The sequence below is a fragment of the Trachemys scripta genome, chromosome 7 (genome assembly GCF_013100865.1).
Source record: "Trachemys scripta elegans isolate TJP31775 chromosome 7, CAS_Tse_1.0, whole genome shotgun sequence".
NCBI lineage: Eukaryota > Metazoa > Chordata > Testudines > Emydidae > Trachemys > Trachemys scripta.
This window is the reverse complement of record NC_048304.1, coordinates 122,149,077-122,160,517: the sequence shown is the minus strand read 5'-3', so window position 1 is coordinate 122,160,517 and position 11,441 is coordinate 122,149,077. Positions and strand designations below refer to the sequence as shown.

Genomic DNA, 11,441 nt, shown 5'->3' with positions numbered 1-11,441 from the left:
TTCCTCCTGGTAGGAGATTTATTATTTATAGAAAAAGTCGAAATGTGATGATGGCTATTCAAAAATAACAGAGAAAAATTATCCATATCTCTGCACAGCGCAGCTCTGTTTCCATCATATTCTTTTACATACCGTGTATTCTGCTTTGTTCTCAAAAGGTTTAAAGATGATGATAAATTGAATGGGACACAGACTGTAGGGCACCAACTGGAAAGTGTAAGCACTAGCCCTGAGAACATGTGTGCTCACAGAGAGAGACACCTAATTACTGTACATATACACCAGTGGCACAACTTTCACACATTCACCCCCACGTATTTACAGAAGCACAAATATACATACACATACGTACATTAGTTATTTTTATTATTTATAAAGTGTCATAGGCGTGCATGGCACTAAACATAGACCCCACACATTCTCTGAATGTACAAACATTGTGTGTGTACAATGTATATACTGTACACAAACCTTCTGAACTTGCCTCTTGCGATGGGCAACTGCACCCCCCCTCTGAATTCATCTGCTGTAGTGTACACACACACACACACACTCTGAACTCACCTAGTTGTATGAAGGTACATACACAATTCCTATCCTTGTGCCTACACATACTTGCTCTCTGAACTCCCATACACACACACTTGTCTGCTCTCTGAATTCCCTGCCCTTGTGTGTGTACACGCACACCTCACCTGCTCCTGTGTGGATACATACACAGACACCCTGAACTCTCTGCCCTTGGGTGTACACCCCATCCTCTACCCCCTTCTCTCTCTGAACTTCCTGCTGTTGAGTGTACACACACACACACACATTCTCTCTTTGAACTCCCTGCCTTTGCGTGTTCACACACACACACTCTCCCTGAATTCACCTGTCCTTTGGGTGTGTACACACACGCATTCTCTGAACTACCAGCATTTGGGTGTACACAGCCACCCACCCCCATTCTCTCTCTCTCTCTTGCTCTCTCTCTCTCACACACACACTCTCCCCTGAATTCACCTGTCCTTTGGTGTGTACAGACAAACACACACTCTGCACTCCCAGCCCTTGGGGGCACACACACACACCTTATCTAAACTCACCTGTCCTTGGGTGTGTGTAAACACACAGGTACACCCCCCCCCTCTGACCTGATCTGTCTTTGGGTGTACACACACACACACACACACTGAACTTACCGGCCTGGGGTGTGTACACACCACCCGCTCTCTCTCTCGCTCTGAAGTCCCTGCCCGCTCCCGCGGAGCAGCCCCGCCCCGGCAGTGCCGCGCCGTGCACCCCCCGCACCTGTTGGCAATGGGGCTACACCTGCCGGGCGGCCCCGGGGAAGCGCCGCTGGGCGGGGGAGGGGCGGGCAGCAGCTGTCCAGCCCGCGCCGCTCCAGAGGTGGCACATCTGGCCGGCCCACGTGACCCTAGTCCCTTAGCGACATGTATGAACAGACAGCTGTCACCATAACAACGGGACTGGGGGGGGGGGCTGGGAGGGAGACCGCCGCCCCCGCAGGCCGCGGGGAGCATGCAGGGGCTCGGGGAAGATGCCCCGGCAGCGGCTCGCTAGGGGCGGAGGAGCAGGGGGTGGGAGGGGAGCGGGAGGCAGGACTGCAGAGGCCAGGTGCGATCTGTGGGGCGAAGCGGGGGCGGGGGAGAGAAGCAGAGACACAAAGAGAGAAGCAGGGGAGGGCTCGGAGGCTGAGCCGTAGGGAGGGGGGGATTAGAGCCAGAGGCTCCTAAGGAAGATCAGAGCCCCCCCCCCCCCCCGCATTGGATCCAAGCAGGCAGCCGCTCCCTCCTCCGGCACCCCCTCCCCGCAGCCCGGGAACCAAGTAATCCCCATCGATGAGGAGGAGGAGGAAGAGAAGACAAAAGGGGATTTCAGCTCCGAAGTGACAGCAAGGGAAAGGAGAAGCCGCAGCGGAGGCAGAGCAGAGCTCCAGGTTCTCCAAGGCACCCACCCGGCAGCACGGCCCCAGGAAGGGGGACCCCACCACACACGCGCCTTCCAGCTGTCGGCTTGCTCTCTTCTGCCTTTGATGCCATGGGTAACAGCTTCTCCAGCATCCCTGCACTGCCCAGAGGCAACCAGAGCAGATTCCACAGGGTCCACCACCAGCACCTCAAAGGTAGGGGTACCCCATCCTGTGTGACTGCGCCTAGGGAGGGTGCTATCTGTGGTGGGTTGGGGCTGGCTGTGGAGCAAGAGGTTGCATTGATGGTTAGTTTCTGTGCTACTGGTCTTTAAACCCATTTCCTCTTTCTGTAGGGAGTCTCACATTATGTCCTAAAGAGGCTCGGGAGGTAGGATCCCTCCCCTGACATGCCTGTCTTAGTATGCACCTATTTGACAAACTCTCCCCCAGGGCTTCAGTCCAGGAAGCCCAAGTGGGGTGGGAAGGGACATGTGTAGCTCAGACCATATGGGTGCCAATGAACTTTGCAGAAGGTTAGACACTCAAGGCAATCAGCTTTCTCACCCCAGTGACTAAAGGCATATGACTGATACTCCAACAATTCAGGCCCAATTTGCCATTTTTATCACCATGCCTCTCCACACCTTCCCTTCATTCAGACAGGGATGGCCTTGTCTATGGCTTTTAATTCTCTACAGTGGGAATAATGCATGAAGGATGGTTTAACAAAAGTGAGGGGCAGCATGTTTGAGACACATGCTGTCTTTGTGGTTACCCCAGAAATGTCATTTTGGGGGGGATGGACCATCACCCCATTTTGGAGAATGACAGGATATCTGGGGCTTCTATTCCAGTTTGAGCCAGGATTATTTTTCTTCCTCAGCCCCACTCATCATGTTAAAATCCCATTTCTGAGCTAAGCTGTGCACTCCCGGGGCCACCTCCGATGGAATGACTTGCACGAGTAAGGTGGTCAGGATTGGGAGTCAGTGGCATTCATTCTTCTCTGTCTTTCCCCTCATGCTACCCCACGAGAGGGCATAAGTCAGGGCAGAATCATGAATTGGCCCCTGAGTGTCCATATTGTCACATCCCAAGGCACTGAATGAAGTCAAGGGAGTATGTCAGAGACCCACCCCATACAGAATGGATGCTGGAAGAAGGAAGCGATTTCCATAGGCATTCTCTTCATCATTAAAACTTGTTGCTGTTTCCCCTCAAGCCATGTGCTAAAGAATTTGCTTTCAGTCTGTAAAATGGGGAAACTAGGGGGACCAGACAGCAAGTGTGAAAAATCGGGACAGAGGTGTGGGGGGTAATAGGAGCCTATATAAGAAAAAGACCCCAAAATCGGGACTGTCCCTATAAAATTGGGACATCTGGTCACCCTAGGGGAAACTAGTGTTCACCCACCTTTCTACTGAGTTTGAGATCCACAGTTGAAAGATGCTATGGATTAATGATGATGATATTTATATTTATTAAATAGGAGGATTTTCTGATACCTCTGTGAGAACTTAGATTCTTCCCCTCCTCTCCCCCCCCCCCGCCCCCTGCAGTGGCTAATTTGGAACAGTTGTTGCATGAACTGAGGGCTATTGTCAAGACTTTTTGAATGGGTCTGCTAGAAGATGTCCAAGAATGTTTACAGTCCTATCATGGACTGATGAATCGATCAGAAATTCAGTGCAGACAATTGCTGTATTTAAAATTAGACTGAACTCTAAAGAATGACCAATCATCCCCTATCAAAGCAAACGTGAAGGCACCCACAATGCTGTAGTAGTTGGTATGCACTTGTAAACTGCCAGGAAGGGTTTATCTTTAAGAGTAATGTGGTCAGCTGGAAATCTTTCTAGAGCAACCTTAAGCAGATAAGAATTTGTAAACTGTAGTCAGAAGGGACACTGCCTTCTAATCCGTTATCATTAGCTTATGTGAGATTTCCAAGATGCTATTTATAAATCACTTGATTTCTTTCTTTCACGGCATGTTTTGTTTGTTTTATTTTCCATTTTAATTGAGTTGCCATCCATGCCAATGCAGCAAGCAAAATTGTTCGCACTTTGTAATGTAACAGAGCAGTGAAAATCGCTTTGATTTGAATAAAGAGTTAACAAGACATTGCCGTTGTAAAAACCAAGCAACTGCCAGGGACAATATGTGCTTTTTTCTGTCTTTTCTGAAACAAGACGGCCTCAGGTTCTACATTTACATGCAGAATAAACAAGTCTGATCAGATCTGACAGGTGGCTGTAAAATGGTTTAGAGGCATAGCAACAAAAAGTATGAATGTCACACTGTTTTGTTACATATCTGCCATTTAACGTTTTGGGAAATGTATGTTAATTGAAGGTACCCTTCTTCCCCCCCCACACCTTGGACTGAACATTTGAGTTTGTGAGGGACAGAAAGAGCTAGCTGCTTTGGAAACCACAGAGAGCCTTCAGCCACCAAATCAGCACCCTCGTGCTGTTTTATGCAGGTGACCTCCCCTTGACCTGGTGCCAGTGATAAAGTTTGGCTCACTCTTGCCAAAGCAGGGGCAACTATATGACTGTATGGAGCTGTGCCTGGTGGTTCAGAGATCTGAAGTCAGAGTTTTGAGGCCTTAAAAGTGCTGTTGTGCTCTGTAAAGATGGCACCTCCATACTCAACAGATCTGCTCTCTGCATGTGCTCAGAGTCAGATCTACTGACTTGAGAGACAAAAGTCAGTTTTGACAACTTTTGACTCCTATTAGCCCTCCAAACCAAACACGGCTACGAGAGAATGAGCCAGATTCTATTATTTTTTGTGGATCACCCATGGAATTGTTTGCTAAGTTTCCAGACAGTTTGTCCTGAGCAAACCTATTGAAGACCGTGAGGTTCTACAGCTGTCCTTGAGGGCTGCGCTGGTGTCCCTGAGGCCTGATTTGGCCTGCAGAACCTTTGCTCCTGGTGATGGTGCACTCAGCTTGAGTCTCAGATGTCAGGTTTAATTTACAGTCCAGGGCAGCTAGAATAATCATCCTTTTGCTTGTAAACTGAGTGCATTTGAGGTGGTGTGTTTGTCAGACTGCGCCTGCAGTCGGGTCACCTTTCAGAGCAGAACCACACTTTAAAATTGCACCTGACTTCTCCCTCCCTGCCGCCCTGTATGAGCTGATTGTTATTCTATGGAAATCAGTCTGCAAGTGCCTCTGCTTCGGAATTATGGATGCCAGGATTGTGCATCACACCAGGAGTATATTTTATTATTATTGATTAACATTTATATCACAGTATTGCCTAGAGACCTCAGCCAGCTCAGAGCCCCATTATATCAGGCACTGAATGAACACACATGCAAAAACATGATGGTCCCCACCCCAAAGAGCTTACAATTTATAAACCATAAACTGAGACCAGACAGTTCATTTTAGTTTATTCTCAACTTGAACTTCAATTAAACTCCCTCCTCTTCCATGTAAACTAGTGCCCTCTTCTGCACTGATGATGTCACTCCTAAAATAGTTGGCAGCAGTGAGTAGGCATGTTCATAGAAGCTTTCGATGTGGGAGATGTGATCTAGTGGTTAAAGCACAGGCCTGGAGTCAGAAAACTTGTATTCTGTTCCCATCTCTGCCACTGACTGGCTGAGTGACATTGAGCAAGTCACTTCATCTCTCTCTGGTATGCTTGGTCTGCTTCCGCCATCTGTAAAATAGGGATAATAATGCCTTCTGCATGGGGATGTTATGTGGCGTAATTCATTTATGTTTATCAAAGCGTTTGAGAGCATCAGGTGGAAGATGCTTTAGAAGCTCAAGGAATTGTATTAAATCAGCCATAGATCCTAAAATGTGCTCCTACCTCTATGCTTGAGCCACTTTTCTTTTTCCCTTCCTTTTCCTGTGGATAATGATGTGAACTGAGCACTTCCTTTGAAGTCAGTGGAAGATGAGGGCATCCAGGACCTGACCAGATCACCATGCCTTGGATGTTGAGATCCTAAAACCACAGAGAGTGATAGGAGGACCATTTTCCTTTGGGCGTGGGGTGGTGGAAAGCTAGAAGTGGGCTCAACTACAGCATTCCAGCATGCTTTCCACTTGTAACCCAGGAACGGTCCATACTCCAAGGACTTATAGGAGATAATATAGCCATTGTGCTTCCCCAAAGGAGGACAAAGGATTATGTTCATCTGGTGACAATTTGCACTTGACATGGCCAGTCGGACAACAAGAAGTTATTACTGCCCATGAGAGTCATTCTCTGCTAGTCTCTCGTATGGTTCCTGTTAACTACCAAACCAGGTGTGTGTGGCTGTTTGAAAGAAAGCCGAGAGGAGAAACTCTAGCTGTATCTACTCTCATAGATTCCGCAAATGGAACAGACCTCTTAGACAGCCGATCCATTCTTGTGCCTAATGTATGTTTATTAGTACTAGGGCCAGATTAGCGTGAAATGTGCCAAAAGATGGGCCTCCACTACTTCTTGGAGGCATTTGTTCTATAGTCTAACACATCTCATTGCCTGGAAGTTTTGTCTGATATTCATATTCAGTTTTCTCTTAATTTCATGCCCTTATTCCTAGTCATCACCTCATTGGTCGCCATCCTTGCTGTTTGCACTTTTCAAATATTTGTAGACAGTTATCACGTCCCCTTCTTAGTTGCTTAGCCAGGCTAGACATGTTGAACTCTTCCTCCTCTCATTTGCAGGCTGTGCATCCTGTTGGTTAGAGCTACTGTTTAGTGCCTAGATCCAAGATGGCATTAAATCTTTTTTGTGGGACAGCCTTGGCCAGCAGTTAGGGCACTGGACTATGAATCAAGGGACCTGGGTTTTATTCCCACCTCTGCCATAGGCTCCCTGAGTGACCATGGGCAAGTCACTTTATCATACTATGCCTCAGTGTTCCCATCTGTAAAATGAGGCTTCTAATGCTAAGCCACCTTTGTGGAGAGCTTTGAGATCTACAGATCAATAGCACTCTATAAATACTAAGTAGCATTCCTGTACCTCATCATAAATTTGTTCCTCCAGCCACTGAGTCTTATTGGGACATACCAATCATCCTGGTAGTTCAGTATCCTGATTCCAGCAGTGTCTAATTCCAGATGATTATTATTTATATTGCAGCAGCATCCGGAGGCACCAATCAGTATCGGAGCCCCAGTGTGCTAGGGGCTGTACATACAAAAAATGTTAAAGATGTTCCCTGCCCTGAAGAGTTTAAGGTTGATATTTAGGCTATGTCTACACTACAGCTTATGTCGGCAGAACTTATGTTGCTTAGGGGGGTGAATAAACCACCCCCGTGAGTGACATAAGTTACACCGACATAAGTGCTGGTGTGGACAGCGCTATGTTGGCGGGAGAGCTTCTCCCGCCAACATAGCTATACTCCTGGGGGAATTCTGTGCCACTGCGCCACTACGCATGCACAGAATTTATGTCCCCGTAGATTTCTTTGCTTCCCCACAGAAAATGACTTTCTGACGGGGAAGCAAAGGGAAGCCACAAGAGTGGTCATGCGACCCTCCCCAGCAGTATGTTTTGAGTGCCCCGGGCAGCCGACAGAGAGGTAAATCACTATGGGGCAAGGGGCAGGACTGGGAAAGACCCGGCTGGTGGCTCCTACCCTGCGCCAGGCTCAGCTGCTAGGGAGGACAGGACTTCCTCTTCCCCTGCTTGGCATATGGGGCCAGGTCAGACCCACCCTCAGATTTCTCCCACGGCTGCAGGAAGCTCTGCATACTCCCTTCCCACCACTTCCTGCACCCATTGCTCCCCATCTGCAGGGGGAGGGATCCCTGTATAGGGAGTTGCTCCCCTATCCGCCCAACCCCCGTGCATCCAGACTCCCGCATACCCAGACGCTCCCACTGAGCCTCACCCCCCCCGATGAGCCCCATTCCCTCTGCATCTAGACCAGCCCGACGAGCCACCTGCACCTGGATCCCCACCTCACTGAGCCCCACTCCCCTAGCAGCTGGACCCCCCCACTGAGTCACACCCCGACCCTCCCCGCTGAGCTCCAACCACCTCCACCTGGACCCCCTGCAGAGTCCCATTACCATTGCACCCAGAACCCCCCAGCAAGCCCCTGTGCAATCAGATCCCCCTCACACCCGGATCCCCCACTGAGCTGCCTGCACCCAGATTGCCTCACACAGAACCCTCTCAACCCACACCTGGATCCCCCCCACACTAACCCCCTCCACACTTGGATCCTCTCTTGCTGAGCCTGCCTGCCCACTCCTGGGGCACCTGGCACAGAGGGGCAGGGCCCTGCGGCGTTTCTGGGGACGGCCCGGTCCTTGCGTTATGTCAGGGTTGGGTGCAGCCAAACCGCTGAGTCTGTGTCCTGGGAGACGGGGGGAAGCTGGACACTGATCTCCCACCTCTAGTGCAGCCAGTGGCCTGTGCTCCCCAATGCCAGGCTGGAGCCTCCACATTTATTTGACAAATAACATTTGCAGAATTTTAAAACATTGTGCGCAGAATTTGACATTTTTTGGTGCAGAATGCCCTCAGGAGTAATCGCTACCGCCGCATGCGGAGGCGGTTTTATGATGCGGATGGGAGAGCTGTCTCCCGTTGGCTTAGCGCGTCTTCACTAGATGCGCTGCAGCCGCACCGATGCAGCTGTGCTCCTGCAGCACTGTAGGTGCAGACAAGGCCTAAGAGTCTAACTCCTACAAGTAGTCCTTACTCACGTGAGGAGGTCCAGTTGCTTTAGTGGGACTACTCAGGGTTTACAAAATTATGTTGCTTCACCTCTACAGAGCCCTGTATGAAACATTATTTCACCCTTGTAATGTTCTTACTCACATTTTACACAAGGGCAGATTGAAACAGAGAAGTGCAGTGACGTGCCAAAGGTCACACAGAGAATAAGTAACAGGCTTGTGATTATAACTCAGGAATTCCAAACCCTGGCTTCTCGCCACTGGAGAATGCTGCCTTGTAAGACCCTCAGAACACACCTAATTGTGCAACACTGTACTAAGGAGGGAGTAGATTTACTCCTTCTCCTGAAGTGTGAAGCTTGCTAGCTCTATTTTATTCTAGCTTACATAACTACAGAGGCTATTCCAAGCCAGACCAGTATATGTCCATTGACATGTATCTATGGCATAGAAACTTTCCTATCCCTCACAGATATTTTTATGGGTCTCAGAAGAAGAGAAGAATAAAGATGATAATCTGGCGGGTGTAGGTGTCTCAGTAATTGTAGGCCGTTGACAGAAATGAATATCCTGCTGTCAGCTCCATTTTGTGGGATCACTAGATAAAACTAAATGGAAAACAAAGGATGTTAGTGGCTGGTGGAAATTAGGACTAAGGCTGTAGGAAGTGATCAGATATACAGAGCATGCTGTGGGGAGAGGCTATGGCTGGTGCCACTTTTAGAGCTCCGAAGAATGTTTAGGAAAGGTGCATCCTGCCGTATCTCTGTGGGAAAGGAACAGAGATTTTTGTGACTCCTTCTCCATCTCTTAGCACACCTGGGACAGCACAGGGCAGGATTTAGGGGCTTGATCTTGCAAGGCACTGAGTGCCTTCCGCTCCCATTGCTGTCAAGATCCGACTCTCTTCTGGATAATGCTTCTTCAAGCCACATGGAGTCAACAAATTGGAACCAGCACCAGAATGGAGGTGAATGTGTCACATGGCCTTTCCATTGAGTAGCTAGCCTCCTTGACCTGCAGCTTTGATGGTTCACGTGTCCCTCTATTTCTGCCCTTGGACCTTGGTTTTTCTCTCTCCGGTCATTCTTCTTGGGTCGTGGGTATTTTTAAAAAATGTCATTAGGTTTATATGACCTTCCCCCAGGCACTAGATTTTTCCTAAGCTCCTAAGTTCTAACTTCCAGCCCCTAAACTGCCTGTAATTATCCAGCTCTCTAATTACAGCACTTTATTGACATTCCCTTTTTTAAGCCCAGGAGCCTGACAATGAAACTGGTGCAGGTTCAGCTTGTCAAAGATTTTTCAGAAAGTTACATGTGGCCTTACCATCAGGTGATGCTGTTACCGCACAGGAGCAAGAATGGCTGCTTTTGAAAGTCACTTTGATCGGAGACAGCAAAAGGCTTGATTGTCCCAAACGCACACATGGCATGAGGCCAGAAAACCGTGAGGTTTGATGAAGACGTCACGTGGTCCTACAGTAGAGATAATTAGTAAATCACTCAGATTTGGGGAGTCTGGATTAGAACTCTGGCCCTTCCGTTTCCAAAACACAGACTGCTATCGCAGGAAAACTCATTTAGTTGGTATTATTAGCCCCCCGTATGTCCCATTGCTAGAGGGTGTTAATGCACGCACACAGACACGCTCACTTTCTACATTATTACAGGTAGTCCTATTGGAGTTTGTTTTCAAGGGATTGTCCCCTCAGGGAGGGAGAGGCCAGGGAGGGTGACGAAGGACTTGGGGTGGCCTCCTAACACGTGTTGGCAATAATTGAGGAAGGGAAGCCTCAGTCCCACACTGGCAAATGTGTCTGCTTGGACAATTGGAGCCTCTCGTAATGGCAGCACCTTGGACTAGCCCTCCCATGTCTGCACAGTAGCAAATGCAGAGGGGCCAGCAGGAACTGATGTTGCTTTAAGTAGAATTAACTCCAGAAGACGTTTGATATGGAAGTCCAAGGGCCCAGTGGAGGAAAGTGCAGCAGAGAGAGAGAGACTGCTGCTGGCACAGCCCTCAACACCAAATTCTCACAGAGCCCCAACCCCCCAGAGCGCATCAGAGGGGATTGAATGATGTCACAGGAGTGCTCATAAAGGACAACTGGCCTTTGTTACTAGGCTTCAATCCCCTACCCTGAGTCAGTTATAACACAGATAATTTGGCCTCTAATTAGTTTGTTACACTTTTCCAAAATCACATGGCTTAGCCCTATTAGGTAGGTGTATAACATTATGCTCAATCCTCTCAGCCTGGCAGCTGGCTTCCTTCCGGTAAAGAAAATATTTATTTCCTTTGCAGTGTTCTTGCATGGATCTCAGTGTTCTTGGCATTTTTGAATGACTTTGTCTAGCAGCTTGCAGTCCCTTCATCCTCTCACTGGAATGTATTGAACCTGGGAGAGGGAGATAGTGAGAGGGTGGTATTCTTCTCTTCCTCTCCCTAGAGCCACCAAAACTGAGTCTCCTTTACTCACAGAAGGATGTAAATGCTCATTCTAGCCCCAGAGTCATTGGCTCAGAGACCACAGGGGGAGGTAATGCTCCTTCCCTAATCTGGGAGCCGCTAGGGGGCCAATTTGGACATTGGTGCAGGTTAGGGCATCTCTGAGATAACTATTCAAACCCTATCCAAGCCAGTGGCAACAGGAAACCCAGATACCATAGTGATGGGAGTGGTGATGGAACCTAACCTGATGACATCCACTCTCCAGCAGAACTCTGTCAGTGGGAACCTATCAGTTCCCTCTGTCTCCACCCAGGTATATACAAGAAGGTGAGTTTTCATGTCAACACTTGAGGTCACATCTAGAATGTTCTAGGTCTGTAAAAACCACCAAGTTTACTTGGGGAGCAA

General features: G+C 48.7%; 1 protein-coding gene across 1 annotated transcript in view; it reads left to right on the top strand.

The window, feature by feature from the left end:
• Window positions 1-1,785: 1,785 nt before the first annotated feature.
• The window catches only part of NEURL1 (neuralized E3 ubiquitin protein ligase 1), a 256,305-nt gene continuing 246,649 nt past the window's right edge, over window positions 1,786-11,441 (top strand). The window contains exon 1 of the mRNA XM_034777499.1: window positions 1,786-2,131. Coding sequence (XP_034633390.1) covers window positions 2,047-2,131 — 85 coding nt within the window. The 5' untranslated portion in view covers window positions 1,786-2,046. The remainder of the gene's footprint in view (window positions 2,132-11,441) is intronic.